Below are 19,096 nucleotides of genomic sequence, written 5' to 3'. Positions count from 1 at the left end.
CACCAATTAAGTTGCTATTTTCAGCACCTCTTAGAAGAAGCACATGTATTTCTGCTTGTAGGAAAAACAGTCGGAGAAAGAGAAGTAGAGAAAAAAAGTGATTTAGATTCTTTTGGTTTCCTTAAAAAAAAAAAGTTACATTATTTTCCACATTCTCATATTAGAAAAATATTTTCCAAAACTCTACATATCCTAAAAATCTCAGGGGAAGGAATTGCTGAGCTCTTTATTACACCCTATTTACTCAGCGTTAGCCATAGTAAAAACAAGTCTGAAGAACACATAAGAGGTGATCATGTCACTCAGAATTAACCTTACTGGCTGTCTTCTCCCATCTCAGTTAAGACACAATGAAGTAAAAATGTTTTAAATAATCACGGGTAAGCTTTTAAAAAAATCGACCATCAGTTCTACCATACTTTGGTCCATCTCAAATATAAAAGTCAGTCTACAACAATCCTGAAAACACGTTTCTTTTAAGAAAGCAGAATGCAGGCTTGAACCAACTTGCCAAACAGATTCTACCAATTCTTCAAGGGGAAAACTGTAAAATGTCTTTAAAGTGAGCTTGTTCAATGGTATTGCAAGGTTGGCCTATGCCAGCATCTCCTCATTTACAGCTCTGCTTTCCTGCAGACTTATCTCTTCCAAAAGTTTCTGCACTGCATGCTGTTTTAAACAGGAATTAACCTCTCCAACACAGACATAGCAACTCTGGGATCTCTGACCTTTGATCAAGGATTTGATTTTCAGTGTACTGTAACAATTTAGTCAATGGCCCTTTTATTCCTACCACATTCATTTTTAGAGCAAGTAGAAACATTTGCAATCCAAATGTTCCCATGCAACGAGACGTTTAAAAAATGAAAACCTATGCTCCTCTGCGGTAGTTGCAACTCAGATGGCTTACCCTAAATCTTGCTTTAAGTCTTATGAAACACATTAAGAAGCGGGCTCTGTCATGCAAAATCTTTTTAAAATGTCACTAGAGACTTGTTTCACAGACATTTAAAGTAACAATTCATTTCTGATCATCAGCAGAGTATGTCATTTCAGAACTTACCTTAAAAACTCTTGGCAATTTTTTTTTTTTAATTCATATGAGGATAACAGATGAAAGCCCAATCGCACACAGAACCTAATATGTAATTCTGTCACACATTTCAAAAGCTGGGAGATTCCTTCTTTCTCTTATGTATAGAAAGCTATTCAATTCCCTATCATGCCTATTTCGCAAAAGACTGACAGCAACAAGAGAACATGTCAACATGAGTTACAGTAAATTTGTCAAAAGTAGGTGCTTGTAGAGATATCTTCTGTTCTGGAAGAGAAACAAAAAGTTCAAAGGGGGCTAACTCAAGGAAGGGAGGGGTTACGTCTTCTGACACATCTTGTATGATGGACAGTTTGTGTAACTTGCTCCAGAAGCAGTATTAGTTATAAAACGAGCTTGTTAGTTTAGAAGCCTGGAAGCAGGAGGGTTCCGATTACCCTGAATGCCTCATCTCAGTACATCTATAAAGACTACATTTTTCCTTTTTTTTTTTTCTCCTCTCCTCAAGTGTATGCCTTCAAGTTGCTGACCTCTCATATTTATACATACAATGCAACAGAAAGCAATTATCCCTGGATTATTTTCAAAAAGTGCCAGGGAGATGATGCAGTATGACATAGCTCTATATGGATGCAGCATCTCAGATCCCCAGGTAGCACAGATTCATTTGCACTTTGGGGCATCCACGGTAGAAAATCCTAGCAACTAGCCCCATGGCTGAGCTTTGGGCTCACTAGAATTCAAGTGCAAGTGTACTACTGGCTGGCCTGTAGCACATACTCTTGGCTCTTTCCCAAGACATGCAATAGCCTTTTTTCCCCCTCTATACCTCACTCTTCCAGATATGTCCTCTCCAGTCCAGCTTTCTCCTACCTTTTCAAAACTTTAACGGCATGTGTTTTCCCTAATGTCCTTTCACAGACCCCCGCAGAAGCAGCCCCCACAACAGAAAGGCCTTCCAGCTACAGGCTGAAAACCACTGCTCTACATCAGTACGCCTTCTGTGGTTCCTGTCTCCTCCTCCCCAATTATTTTATAATTATGCCATTGTTTATTTTAATTTTTTCCAGTTAGCATTTCTTCTATTGCTCACTTAACTGGCAACTTCTTAAAAGTTATGTTAAGTTCTTTTGTCTGGAAATAATCATCTCAGAGAAACTCTGAAAAACCTTCTGACTGACTCCAACTTATTCCGCTGGTTGGTTTCTACAGTCATGTCAGTTCTTCAGAAATGGAAAAAATAAATGTCTTATTGAAAAAAAAGTCGCTGAGAACTAACTGAAAATTTGCCACATGCAACTTTGATCAACTAACATTATTTTTTTAGCTGGAGGCTCTGGCTTCATGATTTAAATCTTAAGTTTAAAATACCTAGTGTCCTGAGACTTCACGTTTGTATATTCTAAGAGGTCAAAAGTTTGATTTGAACAAAGTCATTTGCACACAGTTGACTTTGCAGGAAATTTCAAAGCTAATGTTCCATAAGGACAATTAAGAGTCAAAGACAATCTTAATAAAAACAAATGCTGTCTCTGTGACCTTGGAAGGAATGTTTTCCCTTTCCCTGGCTTTTCATGGTACTGTATCTCAATTATCTTCCACATCTGTGAAAGTAACTATACTCTGCAGCCTGAAGGCAGAAAGGACAGATCAAGGCTGGTGCAAGACCAACATCAGCGTGAAGAGTCATGGATCACTGCTCTCTTTCCCCAGTACCTGGCAGCAGCAGACCTTCCTGCCCTTTAGCTGGGGGAAGTATGCATGCGTATGGACCTACGTGCCAACTTTACACCCTACATGCCTCATGTAGTTCAGCCAGCTCTCTCTTTCCTCCCCTATGCCAGGAATTCAGATATTCAGGTGCTCAAGATCTGCTTTTCCTGGGGAACAGGATGCTGGGATGAGGAAGTCTCCAGGCACAGTAGTGCAAGAGAGACTAGGAAGTACCATGGGAGATCATCTAATTCCATGCCCATTCTGAGCAATAACATCAGGAACCCTGTGCACCAAGGCATGTGATCTCTCTCACTTTGAAAACACATTTCCCAGTATCAGAATATCCCAAATTCCTGTTGCCTCTCCTACCAGCAGTGATCGTCTTTCAAATAGGTTTGACTCCATCTCCTCCAAGGCTTCCTACAAGACAGCTGAGGGAAGCAATAAGATGCACCCTCAGGCTCCCTGTCCTACTGTTGAAGAAAGTCAGTCCTTCTAGCCTCTTCATATGCAAGACTGTTGCTTTCAGATGTGTTACGGAATCAGGTGTTTGACTTCAGGATGCTTGATGCAAAGAGATTATTCTTTCCTTTCACATACACTGATGCTAACATGAGACAGGCAGATGATGCAAGAAACTGCCTCTGAATATCAGGTAGGTTCTGGATTTGCTCTTGAAGAGGCCACCAAAGGGGACTTTATATTCTCACAGTTAATCTGCCTACTTAAAGAAGGAACCCAGAAATAATGTTCTTCTGATGCTACTTATCACCCCAAGTACTGTGGAAAGTAAGATGTGAAGAAAAAGCTCTTATTGAGAAATGAAGGCCCAGGGAGTCTGGACAATTCCACTGCAGGTACAAAGAGCACCTGAAATTGAAAACAGTACTGTAGAATTTCTAAGAAACAGTCACTATTGTGTAATGTGTTCCACAGTTGAATAACCCACAAAAAAACTGAAAAGAAGTAACATCACTATTTATTTTTCAACTTAATTAATTTAGCTGAATTTTGTACCATGCATCTGTTATGAATTACTCTTAGCACCGTGAAGTTTTCGTCTCTCAGAAAGGCACAGACCTCTGTTTTGGTGCCAGCAGCCACCTCTCCTCTGGCACACGTCCCAGCTCAGGGCAGGTATTCACCCAGCAGGCAGGCCCAGATCTGCATTCCTCCAGCAGCAGAGCACTGCCACTAATCTACCCCAACCTTAGAACAGGTTGCTGAACCCCAGCACAGTCCTTATCATCACAAGCATGTGTTCAGCTACAGAGACTTTGGCTCTCATTGTAATTTGAGTCTGTGAGTACCAGATAGCTATGTAGGTATGTAGATGCATGTACAATGTAGATATATTCTAATACAAGTAATTAACATAGCAGTTCTTTTCTTCCTTTTGCAGCAGTCACTCACCAAATACTTTCAGAACTGGACACTTACACTGTGCACACACTTGTGGTTTAAGACATAAAGGTCCTGTATTTAATGCAAGTAATGAATAGACAGTTACAGAGGAGGAGGACATGGTTCTGATCACAAGATGGATTCAGTTTCAGCAAATGCCACACTAGCTTCCCCATTCTTCTACACTATACCTCAAGAGTAACCTGGTGAGACCATTGCTTGCAACCCATCGATTTACTCCTGACTCTGTGCCAAAGACAACTATGGAGAAAGATGAATGCTGCTACTTGCTCACTGAACCGAAACCACAATATACAATCAATCAGACAAAATGATGCCTGTATTTCTGAATCACTACAAAACCGCTTCTGACCAGTAATACAATGGTGAATGACAAGCTCTGAAAGAAAAATGTTAACCAAATTTATCTGGAGGATTTTACAATCTGCAAAAAACAAAACGAAGACCAAGCCTCACTAAATTCAGCAATATATAACCTAAAAGATGTGCAGCTGGTTTCAAACTCCTCACTTCTCAAGACTACCTCTCCTTCTGGATGAAATACCTTGAAATACTGTAGCTTAACTATTACAAGAACTTGGCTCTTGGTAGGGTGCAAAGTGTAAAAATAGACTGTTCAGAGCATTGCTTTTGAAATCACCCCCTATCACCTTCTACTCACAGTTAGGAAATCCTTGCAGCGGTGGGTGAATAGTTCTTACTTCCATGTCTGCAAGGATCGTAACAGAAGGGAGAATTTAGCATCCTAAATACTCTGTTAAATTTGAGTATTACAATCTTAACTAGTGGTCAGGATTTTACAATAGAATCATTTAGAGTTTTCAACAACTTCCATTTTTGTCTCATCAATCATGTTCAGCAATGCAATAAAGCTTCTTGCTGAACTCCAAAGCAAGCCATGCAGTTTCACAAGCAATACTCTTAAGCATTTTACTATAAATAACATTTACTTACTGTTACTGGATGTTACAAAAAAATTTAAAACATTGTATGAGAAGATAAGGAAATGGTAAGCAGTCAACAGAAAAGATCTGGGTCATCAACCTCACAATCTTTTTCTTTCTATTCCCCATGGGAAAAAGAAAAGGAAATTGTCTGAGTTATGTTCTCAGTTTCCTGTAAGGTGTAATGCCAATTACTATGACAAACATTCCTAAGAACCTGGTAGGCATGTAATACAAGAAGGCCATTTTCAGGAGTTTTAGGGAAACGGTTTCAGTTCTGAAGCCAAATTGCTGCTTCCTAGTTAAAAGCAAGAAATATAGTGGAGTAAAATCATGTTTTGAGCTTTTTGCTTACATTATGAAACTTGGATCTCTCCTATAGAGACATTCAGTGGTGAGAAACTAAGTGAAGTGCGTTCCCACTGTTTCACTGCTTTCATTTTTAAGTATCATTTCATCATTTAAAGGTTGTTTTTAAATCTCATTAGAAAGGACTATAATGTCTAAAACTAAAACAAACTTTCTATTTTTAGATTTTCTACTCACCCATCGAGGACTATTAAGATGTTTCTACATGTAGCAGTCAATACATTGTCTTTTATTTCCCACTTACAGCTAAATGAGTGTTATCACTGTATTTTACCAACAACACCTTTTCATCATCAACTTCTTACAGAAGAGAGCAAGCCCAGTTGTTTGCTTCAGTATTCAACAGCAACAAACTGTCTGACTGGAAGAGCTCAGGGGGTTGTATCAATGCTGCAGATCTGAACAGAGGCCTGTAACTACTGTGTTCCCGTAGAAGTTGGTGCTGGGTCTAGTTTTCTATCATCTTCATCAGTGACCTGGACGAAGGGATAGAACGCACCCTCAGCAAGTTTCCTAATTATACAAAGCTGGGAGGAGCGGCTGACACATTAGAAGTCCGTATTGCCATTCAGCAAGACCTGGACAGACTGGGCAGAGAGGAACCTGGTGAGGTTTAACAAGAGCAAATGAAGAGTCTTGGATCTAGGAGGGAATAACTGCATACACGAGTACAGGGTATGGACTGACCTGCTGGAGAGGAGCTCTGCAGAGAAGGACCTGCAGGTCCTGGTGGATGACAGGTTGGCCATGAGCCAGCAGAGTGTTCTTGTGGCTAAGCAATGGTATTCTGGAGTACAATAAAAAGAATGGGCAGCAGGTTGAGGGAGGTGATCCTCCTCCTCTACTCTGTGCTGAGGGAGACCACATCTGGAGTACTGCGCCCAGTTCCGGGCTACTCAGTTCAAAAAAGACAGGGATCTCCTGAGAAAGTATGGTGGAGGGTAACAAAGATGATTAATGGCCTGGAGCACCTCCCAAATGAGAAAATGCTGAGAGATTTGAGACTCCTCAATTCTGAGAAAAGACCACTGAAGGGGATCTTATCAATGTTTATAAACATCTAAATAGCGGGAGTCAAGTGGATGAGGGCAGACTCTGAGGGTGAGCATCAGTAGAACAAGAGGCAATGGGAAGAAACTGTAACACGGGAAGTTATACTGTAATGTAATAAAGAACTTCACTGTTAGAGCAATGGAACACTGTAGCAAGCTGTCCAGAGAGGTTATGAAATCTCTTTCTCTGAAGATATTCAAGACCCACCTGGATGCCCTCCTGTGTGAGGTAACTGAGGAGACCTAGCTACCCCAACTCTCACCATTTATCTTCAGTACTGCAATGATTACATTACCATCTACAACAATTACTGCCTAGAAACTCTGTCCAGTTTATCATGGTTTTGTCCTCTATGCTGCTTCTTTACCACCTGTTACCGTCTGAATAAAGGAGCAGAAGCCCTTAAGGTACCAATGACCACTGAGCCTGTCAGCCAGTGAGGGTGATGGAGAAATAATGTGGCCTACGTGTTTTGTCCCTTGCAAACACACACTCCACAGGCTGAGCTCACAAATTCCACTCTCCTTGGCTCAAGGCCTGGAAATTTGAGTCTTTACTAAAGGCCAGGCCTCCCACTGAGGGCAGAAGTAACCTCAGTCTACAAAGCCAGAGCAATCTCATTTCCTTGTATTTTGCAAAACATTGCTTTAAGGATATGAGGTTAATCAGGTTGTCTGGGTCTCAGTCTTGCATGCTCTGAGACCACTTGATAGTTACTAATTTCTGAAAGTTCTTTGTTCTTTTTTCATTAAAAAACCTCACACAAAACAACTCTCATGGAGATTATGCAACCTAACCACTGTTCCTCTTTTACTTATCATTGCAGCCTCCCCCCTAACCACAGATAACAACCTCTAATTTAATATTTAACAGTAGTTTAGAATTAACAAGTTCATTTAGAATGTTCCTCATGACAAAGGAAACAGTTCCAAGATTAATAATACATATTTGCAGTCACCTTAAATATTTGTAAAGCCCTATATTTCAACTCTTCCCTAAAATAAATGTTAAAAACTATGTTTTAATATAACAATAAATGGAATCAACAGTGCCTTTGAATATGAATGGATCACTAACGTGTTTCAGCTGTCTTTTAGGACCCAGTCCTCAAAATATTAGAAGACCACTTTCCTTCATGATATTTGCAGACCATTCTGTTCTTTTCTGCTACATCTTTTTGGCCATCACTGTTCAAGTTTTTAGCACTCACAACTAGCTAGTTTGCAGTACATTCTACAAAACCATCAGGCCATAATCAAGCAAGAGTGCTTTTACAATTTAACTACACTAAATTAAAATCAATCAGTTAACATTTAGCACTGAAACTAGCACTGAAGGAAAAAAACAACACCTGTTCTACATCTTTTAAACTTTAATAAACTAAAAGAGAATAAAATTGACATAATCATCTCCTTAACATAAAGAACAGGCATTCTTAATTCAAGTGTTCAAAACAGTGACCAGTACAAACCTCTACTTCCACACTATTGTTTCAATTTCTCTTCAGTAATTACTTCAAAACACTGTTCACACTGTGTAGTCAGGCAGAGAAAAACATACACAGAAGTTGCACGGAGATTTCCCAACCTTTTAGTGTGCTGAGCCAAAAAGGGCTGAATGTAAACTGAACTATTGAGAACAGTTTTTAAAAGAAAATGTGTTTTAAATGTTTGTCCAGTATTACAACAGTTACATTTACAAGTTTCTGGGAAAAAACACACACATTTTCTACACAGAACTACTCACTATTACCTTCAAACCTGTAACAAACATTTTTATTCTTGCTTGATTATAAGACAAGTAAACCACTAAGATAATAATCTATACTGATTTGCAAAGGTTATCTCACAATATAGGCCATACTAAAATATGGTCAATTGAAAATGTCAACTTTAACTTTCTTTGATTTCAATAAAACCAATCTAACCCCAGAAATACCCATGCAAAACAAAGAGGTCATTTTAGTGAGCTATTACTCAAATCCTCTAAACTGTGTAAGCATTCATTAATGCCTTATGCATAAATCTGCATTTCTCTGAACACTAAGACTGCCCAACCTTCTCAACTATGTGTGTAGACTGCCTGGCATCTCATCCATTACTCCTCAACATCTACTCAAGTGCACTGGTATAAAACAAACAGAACAGCAAAAAAAACCCAAACCCCTCAACACATTGCCTCTCTCATTAATCCCAGTCACAGACCCATAAGCAATAATAAAGCTGAAAAATCAAAGTTGCTTCATACACTGAAAAGGCAGCAGAAGCCAGAGGTTTCCACCTAGAAGGAGAAATGAGCACCATCCCCATATAGCATCATGAGTGGAAGAAGAAGACTGAATTCTTTGGAGGTAAACACATGGCTGCCTCTCATCTACTCTTCCTTCGCAAGCTGCAATTGCCATGTTTAGTTTCCTCATATTTTGGGCCTTTAGCTGAAACTTCAATATTCATAGTCATCTGAAGAGACAGGAGTGACTAAAAGTAAATGGCAGGACTACAGCATATGAACTGATTTACTTTGTTATCAAAAAGAGTGAGGAAAAAACTGCATAAAGAACAAATTACTGCCATCATAAACTGAAGGATATGATTAGCAGCTGCATCTGGAGAAAGTGAGAAAGAGTGAACACTGAAGAAAACACAGTAGAAAGTACCCTGAGATATAAGATGGAGAAACTACATGAATTGAAGCAAAAAAGTGAGAAAGACCTACTGACACCAATTGCTTTTTTTTTTTTTTTTTACTATGGTCAACAAAGGTTCAACACCTTTTAAGAAAAAGCACAGTTTGTTCAGAAACCAGACTGAATAACATTATACATCTAGGCCTCCCAAGATAACTAAAGGGATAGACTAGCTAAGTGGTCATGGGCTGCAATTCACATTTTGGAAAGAGTGTCAGTCAGACATGTGCTAGTATATTAAGAATCCATCATACAAACTGACCGACTGTAACAATCAGACCAAACCAAAGAGTACTTAAGAAAACACAACTTATTATTACAAACCGTACGGTATTTTGGTGGTGGAAACACAGCCTAAGATTCACCTGAAGAGGTGACATGGCCCGTAATCATATCCTGATCACCATTGCATTTATAATATAAAGGTGAATTACTGATGCTCAAAATCATTAGTCAACTGAATAACAGGGAAAAAGATAGAGGCATATTGAAAACAAAATTCACTATGCAGCTACTTTGGGGATCTCTGATCTTCTGTCTGGAAATGAAATGCTTCATGTGCTATAGATAAGTAGACTAAATACAATTAAAATTAACCTCAAAACTTGAAAAAACAAAACAAAACAAAAATAAAACAGTCAAATATTCAACGTAACAGCTACAAATAGTTTTGGAATACTATGTATGCTTATACCAGAGACAGAATGTTTTGTAATATACCTGGTGGAGCGTAGGCAACATTTTAGCTTTTCTACTACTGGATATGCATTGGTGCCCTTGGCATCAATGTTTTTAGAAATCCTTTTTTTTTTTTTTTTTTTTGGAAACATTACAGGACTGTTGAGAATGTTCCATATTTAGGCTAATTGAGTACTTTACATAACCTTTTAAATACAGAAAAATAGCTAAGAACAAAGGGAAACAACATAAACAAGCAAAAATGCCAAGTTAAATAAACCAGTAAAGATAACTTAAAGATGTGCCTTACTTGCAGAAGTAAAAGCACTGAAGTAGTGAAACACAAAAATGACAAGCATCTTAACCTTTACTTAGCCCACAGCGCAGACATAAAATAAGTATTGTATTTTTTTGTTTTCTTTTAAATAAGTCTGCAGTTCTGAATGCATTTCTAAATGCCACATTTTTTCTCTCCTCGTATCTAGAATGATCTATAATGAATCTACCACCCATGGTCAGAAAACTTCTAGAAAAACATTCTTAAAGTTGTATTTTGTAGAAGTTGACTTCTCCCCATTTCTGTATGGCATTTACTATAGAGGTTAGCACAAAGTTAAGTCAGGGACACTCCAAAACATTCTTGGAAATGTCAGGCATCTGCCCTCCACCCAATAGAACTTAGTCACCACAGTTCTCTGCACACATACGCTTTTCTGTAATTTGGTATTAAAATACAAAACTTACTTTTTCACATCTGCAGATCGTTTCCGGCCTCCTTGCTGATCCTGTGAGCTGTCTTTCCCAATGTTATTTAAGATCATGTCATCTTTATTTACGGAGTCCTCTTTTATTCTAGTCGTAGAACAGACAGGCTCTTCAGTTTTTGGGTGCTGTGGTTGCGTGCCCTCTGTAAGGGTATTTGTGTTCTGTAAATCCTTTTCACATCTGTTGGGTTCATCTTGGCAGGCGGGTGGTTTAGAGTCTACCAAAGAAGATTTTGTTGCAAGATTAAACAAGCTTCCAAGAAACTGAAAAAAACCTTCTCGGGGTTGCTTGTCTTTATCTGCTGCTTTGTTTCCAGGAGTCAAACTAGGAAGGCTATTAGCCTTTTTCAGCTCCTCTTGGATAGCAGACTTGCTAAGTTCTTCTGTGGAATGGTTCTTTTCTTCATTCGGATAAACCTGAAATAAAATCAAAAGATAGATAAAGGCAACATTTCTTGTCATTTCCCTGCACTGCCAAATTTCCTATTTTTTACTTGCTTCCAAGCAAATCTGTTTTTTTGAAATTTCTTTTTAAAATCAAACCCTTGTGCTCTTCTCTCCACATATGAGAAAGCCAAGAGGGCTACATAGGCTGGAAGAACCACAAGGCAGCTGCTGTGGAGGTAGAACAAGGAAAAAAAGATGGAGAACAATTGTTACTTCAATGTGCAGAAAAAAACAACAATGAATGAAAAAGTAAAGAACAAGTTTTCATGCCCTTTTATTACAAATAAGCAGGAGAGTTTCTTAGTTAACACAAGCACATGTCCAGTATTATTTACTGACAAATATGCCCTGCCACAAGGGAATTATGAGATTAGGCCTAAAAAAATAATAATGTTAAAATGAAAAGTAAGTTGTTTTTAGCAGCGCTTTCTTAACAGATCATATAAGGTAAATGATACACTGCTGTACTGGCAGACAGACAGCTGATTTTCTTATTGTTCCTGAAACTTTCAATTCTTCTCAGTACTTGGAGTCAAGAGCTACACACCTGTAGACTGGGCATACTCTGGACCCAGGAGGACCGCAACAACCTAGTAGACTCGCTCTTCTTCCTTCAGGTTATACTCCAACTCAGGTGTACCATTAAGTGCTTAAAAGCAGGCTGAAAAAGCGCAGACCCATGGAAAAAGCTTTGTGCACTTATTCAGTTTGCAAATACATACAAACACACAACAGCAAAACACAAGCATAACACGGTCATAAGTGTTTAGTAACCTGTTCTTTTAAAAGAAAAATAAGAATCATGAACAGAATTTGAATACAAAATTCAACTTGTGCCAAAGCTTAATCCTATCTGCTACACTCAGTGACTCCCATTGCAGATTCTGATAATCCTTCTTTCAACTCCAGAGGTAATCGCACAACTGCACTTCCAAATCTATTCGTGCTCAACATAGCTCCATAGCTTACCAACCTCAAACCACGCTCTTCTACACAGCTGAAGTCCTATGCATCAAAGCTTCCCTGCACCCAGTCCACAAGAGAAGTTTATAACCTACAGAAAATAATTATCACTAACACAGGTAGGTCAACATCTCCTTTAAACCACCATTCATTTTTCCTCCTGGAAGAGATACTGGAAACCTCCCCTCCAATCCTTTCCATCCCCTGCTTTTGCAGAGGGTGCTATGTGCCATCATTGCCTATTTCACCTTTACAATACTATTCTTGTAATTTCAAGCCAGTTTCTTAAAACAGAATAAAGTTATCCCTGGTTTTCTTAGATGAACTCTATTTGGCTCAGCAGGACAGGGAAAGGAAATTGTGAATAAAAAGTCCTGTGTAAGTTTTAGATGTGTCAGTAATATCACTGGACAGTGCTTATTATTTCAAATTGGAAAACACCTACCCAATGCGTGGATACAAGTATCCAATCCAATCAGAAAGCTACTATATTTATTATCTTACTAATGTTATTTTAACTTGAAAATAGATGAATTTCAAGTAACTTAGCAAGTAGGCTTAATTGTTGATATTGCATCTAGGATCAAGCCAATGATGAAAAAAAAGTGTTTTAACGAACACCGCCTTGTCCATGCTTGGAGGAACACCAACTTATTAAAACTAGTGTTGCTAAGGGGCAGTAGCCTTTAATCTTCAAGGAATATTTTGTCACCTTTTTCATCAGACAGAAGATGCAATTGCTTAATACTGAATGACTAGATTTATGTGCTGAAAATTGAATTCCTTACATGAAGACAGAAATTAAAAGGTATTAAGGTGCCTTGAGAAATTCATACAACCTGTATTTTATTCATACAGGTAAGACATTTACCTACATTAAACTTTTATTACACTTTCAACAGTGAGTTCAGTCAAACGTTAGACATTTCTTCTGGCCCCCACCTCCCCATGACAAACCCTACCTGCTTCCCCATATATTGCATAAATTAGCTGCACATGTGTCACCAAGAGATGCAGTCATCTGTGTAAAGTGAAAAAGCCCCAAATCTTATGAGTCAACTCTATCCAGACCCATGCCTGGAAATGATAGAAGACAGAGCAGCTTACAGGAGTGCCATAGTGCTGGCTGGTATCTTTAGTACTAGACAAACTATCCAGTTAACACATAAATCTGGGATTAATCACTTGACTAATTAACTTTATCGCATAGGAACGAAGTGCTTTGTAGAAAGCAGTATAAAACAGGAACAAGAAGTTTAATTTCCAAAATTTGATGATAACTTGAATGTTTTACTGTAATCAGCTTCTTAGCATTGCTCAATACCAGCTTTTGATTTAACTTTAAGTGAGGATGGGTATTTGTCCCTTGTTCTGATTCACACAAATTTGTCAGGTTTAGAAGAGTATCCCAGTACTGGAAGCACATACAAACTTTATTTCCTCAGCAGACGTAACTGTTAAAGGCTATAAACATTTGTCATAATTACTACAATATGAAATTAACAGCTAAATGTATTAACTGTAAAAGAAAATATTACATTCAAAACTTGTTAACTATTTAGTATTATCTCCATTTTTATTGAATTTTATTTTTTCTTTTTAAGACATTTATATTCAGGAATGCTTTTTTTCTACTAGGAACTGAGACTACAAGCATGGCTAAATCTCTGCATATTGAAATCTTCCCCTTGCATCACTGAGACATTATGCTTGCAAAACACTGCTTCTTAAGTATAAGCATAATTTATATCCTGCATGAAAAGCTGTTTTGTAGTCTCTGTTTCCAGAAACAGAAATTTATTTAGACTTTCTTGCTCTTTAATCTTCCTTTCCTTGCTTAATTGCTGCTAAATCAAAAGAACAGGAAGTTTTAATATGAAAGGGTCCTTCCATACCTTTTTAACTATGAGGAGTATCTCACATAATAAAGCCCTGGAGAACACTTACACCATGCACAGCTGATGATACATGTGGATATTAAGTCCCAACATAGAACCTATGCAAATCTTTCTTCCCTCTCTTCAATATAATCAATCCTATTGTCCCTACCTTCTATTCTTTGTTCCACTTTGCTGTAGAAGAGAGCATCAGCTATTGACGTTTTATCATTTGAACACAAAATTTCAATTCCAAGTTGAAACGCCTTTTAGATGTTGCTCAGAAAAACCTGTTCCTGTCTCAGATTTTTAAGTATGCATTTTAGGATAATGGCATATTCAAATTAATCAGACTAAAGCGCATGACCTGTAAATCCAGTAAGCCTTAACACAGCAGGAGGTTTCAGACACAAGCGCCTGAACAACACAGCTGTATGACAGCAATTGCAGAAGGCAACACCACGATAACTTTCACTTTTATCTCCAGTGTCATTCTCTGAGCTTGCCTATGACAGCACCAGCTTAGGAAAACACAGAAAGGGTGCTGGGTATATGCAGAGAGATTATTACCCTGGTATGTCCCACCAGTTTTCAGCAGCCTGGGCCTTTAGTTCATCTCAGCAGAACAGCTGCATCTGTGTCGCAATTAAACTTGAGCAGATATTTACAATGGTGGAAGAACACCACTGACTCTGAAACTAGTTACACTCCGTTTTACTGATCAAAAGTATAAAAAGATCCTCTTGCAGTGCCACAGTACCCTGAGCAGCTTCTTAGGTGTACCACACAACTGCTCTTGGGTAGAAACATGCCTGTCCTCACGACCTTCAAGATCCTCATTGATGCAAGGAAAGATATAAGCTTTCCTATCATAGCAGTCTTTATGGAGACACCCTTCACACATGGACTGTGATCAGTCTGCCCTTTGACTTCCCCTTCTATTCTCCACAAATTCCCCTGCTTGTGACATGCTATCTAAAGCTTTCATGAGTCTTTATCGCTTTAGCAACTCCTGACTCCAAGTTTTCACTGGGCAAACCCTGAGGCACCAGGCAGATGACATCCTGGAGTCCCTTTAACCAGAACCGCCCTATGGTCCTGTGATCTCACACACAACTGGGCTGGCATGGAGCGGAAACTTGGCAGAGCAGTAAACAAGACTGCAGCTTTAATCAGGTGACTGAAGAGGCTGCAGTGATAACCAAAGCTGTATTTACTTTGTAGTCAGGTGCTGTGGTCTCACTTTGCTTGAGCAACCACTGCCGAGAAGTGCTGTCAGCTTGGACTTAACATACAAGCCCACAATATGTGTCTCACGTCTGATGACTATCTGAGCTGATTTATTCAGCAGCAGACAGGTACATTTTCCAGGCTGTAACTGACTGTTGGCTGTGGCACAGAGGTACACCCCAATCTGAATTACATACAGGCACAGGGCTTGCTGCTGTGCGGAACCCAGCTGCACCTGAACAGGGGTTGCTCTGCCAGCCAGGCCTGCCCAGCCCCTAATGCATGCTGCAACCAGCAGCCCTGGTAGCTGCTCTCCTCTTGGCAGCCGAGTGGCAGAAGTTCAAATTGCCAGAGGTTCTCATTTGGCAGGGTTTGTGTCAGTCTGCCAGGAATACAACCTCTTTTATTGCCTTAACAAGTGAATGAAATGAAAACATTAACAGCACTAAAACACTGATTTCCATGAACAAAGGCTTAGCTCCCAGCCACAGCAGCGAGACATTTTGGGTTTCATTCACTGAGTGAATGCTCATTATGAAGCAGCAGCTCAAGAGAACTGCCTGGAGACCTCTCACACGTTGTCTGTCTTCCTGTGGGGGAAGCTGCCAATGGAGAACACCCCACAGGCCACCGGATGCACCTCTGCACCCTAACCACCTCGTTTCACCACAGCACTGATGCAAGAGAAGACAACCAGTCATCAGGATCCACATGCAAGGATCCTAACCCAGCCATTTAACCCCAACAATTTGCTCATTCAAGAAATGGTTGCAGCACTACTCCAGAATTTCTCTTCACTGGTGTGCAGAAATCACTGAGTCACTGATTTTCAAGTTGGATGAAAATGCTGGGCATTTTGGAAAATTAACAATGTTCCCAGGCCTAATTTTGAGCTTTCAACATAGCTACGATGGCCACATTTAATTTCACAATTTCCGAGCATTTCATTTGATCTCAACAGCTCTACTGCATGCAAATCTTGTATACTAAACAAAATCGACATGGAGATAGTTCAGGCTACTGACAGATTAGTACATTCCCATGATGACTCTCTGCTCCATGTTTTTCAGCAGACCTCCCTTCTCTGGGTGGGTGTAGCATCTTTGCTGTAATCTTCCACTTGATTTGCAATGAGTGGGACACACTGAGCCATATCATGTAGGTGCATGTTTTTAGCACAAGACAAAGAAGTTAGGCACTTTCAAACAATAGGGAATCATAGAATCACCAAGGTTGGAGAAGACTTCCAAGATCATTTAGTCCAACCATCCACCTACCACCAGCATCTCCCCACTAAACCATGTTCCTTAGTACTACACGTTTCTTGAACATCTCCAGGGATGGTGACTCCACCGCTTCCAGCACCTGATGGCTTTTTCCAGGAAAAAAACGTTTCCTAATATCCAACTTGAACATCCCCTGGCACAACTTCAGGCCATTCCTCTCATCCTATCACTAGTTATGTGGCAAAAGATGACTCCAACTCACCACAACCTCGCTACAACAGGCGTGGTAAGTTCTTCCCTGAGCCTCTTCACCAAACATAGTTCATGCGAACTGTCCCTACTGTCTATGGCAAACCTGATGAAAAAGGACTGGATGTAGTGGGAGAGACTGAGAACAAGAGTCATTTAAACAAACTGTCATAGCATTAAGAAAAAAAATCAGGAAAAGGAACTATCAGGCAACAAAACACACAATAAATAGATCTCCTAAGAGTCTTATGCTGCTCATGCTCATGAGAGAAATAGACTCAGAAACAACTCTGACACAGAGTTGTGTTTGTTTGTTTTCATTATACCAGTAATTAAAGTAGAGTTGGACACAATGCAAGAGATCTCTACCATTATAAAAATCTGCTTGTCCTCACTAAATAATAGCTTTAACTAATCAGGAAAAAGCAAACAAAGAATAACAAAGATGGTCCTGGAAGTTTTGGGGATTCAACTTATATCTGGGTTCTATTTCCCACAAATAACCAATGCTTTGAGCCTCTGAGCCTTCTGACTCTCTCACACTGCAAAGTTTTCCTTCCATGTTCTCCTTTCTCTGCTTGTTTCGACATGAAAAAGAAAATTAAAATAATCAAGTCATGTAAACACTAAAAGAGTAATTAAAAATTAATGAAATCACAGCATAATTAGATGTAAAAGTTAAACAGCAGGAGGGACTTTTTAGTTAAACCGTTTACGTTTTGCTTTTTTTTTTTTTTAAATGCATCTAGTTAAATTCAATGACTATTTAACATTTGGAAGGATGACAGCCTTTGTTGAAAGTTCAGCACTGGGACTTCTAAAATTTGTTTATCCATTTGAATTTTTCAAACACCGAGGGGACCTTAACACATTTCACTTGTCAGATGATGAAAGAAAAGACAAAACAAAGATGTTCTGAAACCTGCATAAAATCTGAGGAGATATTCAGATACCTTTCCTGACAAGTGAACAGAAAGCAGGGTGGTAAGCACAAAGGTTTCAAATAAGGAAGAAAAAAAGTTTTAAATAAAGTTTCTGTGAGGTCACCTTCATGGTGAATTCCAACTCAGGGAAAGCCTCTAGAATGAGGAAGCGTATGTTAAAATTTAAGAAACTCTGTTCATACAGTTGAAAGTTATTTTAGAAATTCTCTCTGAATTTCCTCCTGAAATTACTTTAAAGCACTGATTGAAGAGTAAGAACTGGCACTCATTTCTCAATATACAAATATACACACATCTCCCAGTTATGATTAGGTCTATTATGAGCCACGGAGAATGGATTTAAATGGTCTTTTAGCTTTTCCTTACATTCTCCCAGAACTACTCTTCCATTCATTGCCTTTTAATTAAAATGTTTTTACAGCATCATTTCCTGATATTCAAAAATAAATTAAAAAAAAAAAAAAAAAAGGTCAAATTCACCTTTTCGGTGTTTAAAAAAATAATAATAATTAAAAAAAACCACGTACAAGTAGGCAGTACGCTGGGAACAGGGTGAGACAGCGTGATTTCCCCATGTACTTAAATTCTAATGGCAGGCTATAGCTTCTGGCATTACTCTCTTCCTCATATGTCTTCTCTGTCTCCTCAGCGGTTATGCGCACCAGACTCAGCAAGGTTTAAGCCCGCTGTATTTTCATCCATCCTGAAATGAAGTTGCTCGCAGTCCTTGAAGAACCAGAGTAGTAAAGAAGGAAGCATGTTTCAGGATCATCTTTTCTAAAAACCTCCGGTATGACGGAAGACCTTACCAGGACACCAGGTAGCGTGATCTTGAAATGCCTTCCCAAACACATACAGCTGATAATACCATTACTTAACAAAGCGTCCTGGGCAAACAGAAGATTCTATGCACTCTCCTATAACATCTCATTCCAAAGAAAGACTTAACATTGGCCAAAGAGGAAAAGATTTGCTGTTGGGTTCCACAGGAGATCATACGAACTCCAAAAAAATGTTTTGATTTTATTTTGTTTCTGAGGGCAGCAACAGCCACATTTTTTAAAAGCAGCTCAGTTTTTAAAAAATTCATGGTTGGTAGCAATATTCCAGCTTCCTTGGCTCCCAAAAGTCGAAGACTCATTTCTTTCATTTCTACTGGGTCTACAGCAAGGGCATTCAGCAAGCATGCAGACAGTACTTACATAACATACCATATGAAATAAAAACAATACGAAACAAAATGATGCTAAAGGAAACAATGCGATAAGCTATGACATTTGGCTTAATTTTCATTTCTGTACTCAGAATTCAAAACTAATGATGAAGTCAGAATTATGGACATTTAGTAAGAACAGCTACGTGGATTCACTAAGTTCAAGGTACTGCTGAGTTTTGAATTGTTGTCATGGTTTAATAATTTTGTAATTTTACTATCAGTATTCCACATCATAACATCATATAAAAAATGAAT

At 38.9% G+C, this 19,096-nt stretch overlaps 1 protein-coding gene across 1 annotated transcript in view; it reads right to left on the bottom strand.

Moving 5' to 3' along the window:
- CRYBG3 (crystallin beta-gamma domain containing 3) overlaps window positions 1–19,096 on the bottom strand; it is an 88,191-nt gene that overhangs the window by 51,096 nt on the left and 17,999 nt on the right. The window contains exon 3 of the mRNA XM_015878946.2: window positions 10,670–11,106. Coding sequence (XP_015734432.1) covers window positions 10,670–11,106 — 437 coding nt within the window. The remainder of the gene's footprint in view (window positions 1–10,669; window positions 11,107–19,096) is intronic.

This window comes from Coturnix japonica, chromosome 1 (assembly GCF_001577835.2).
Source record: "Coturnix japonica isolate 7356 chromosome 1, Coturnix japonica 2.1, whole genome shotgun sequence".
NCBI classification, from domain to species: Eukaryota; Metazoa; Chordata; class Aves; order Galliformes; family Phasianidae; genus Coturnix; species Coturnix japonica.
This window is presented reverse-complemented; position numbering and strand designations above follow the sequence as displayed.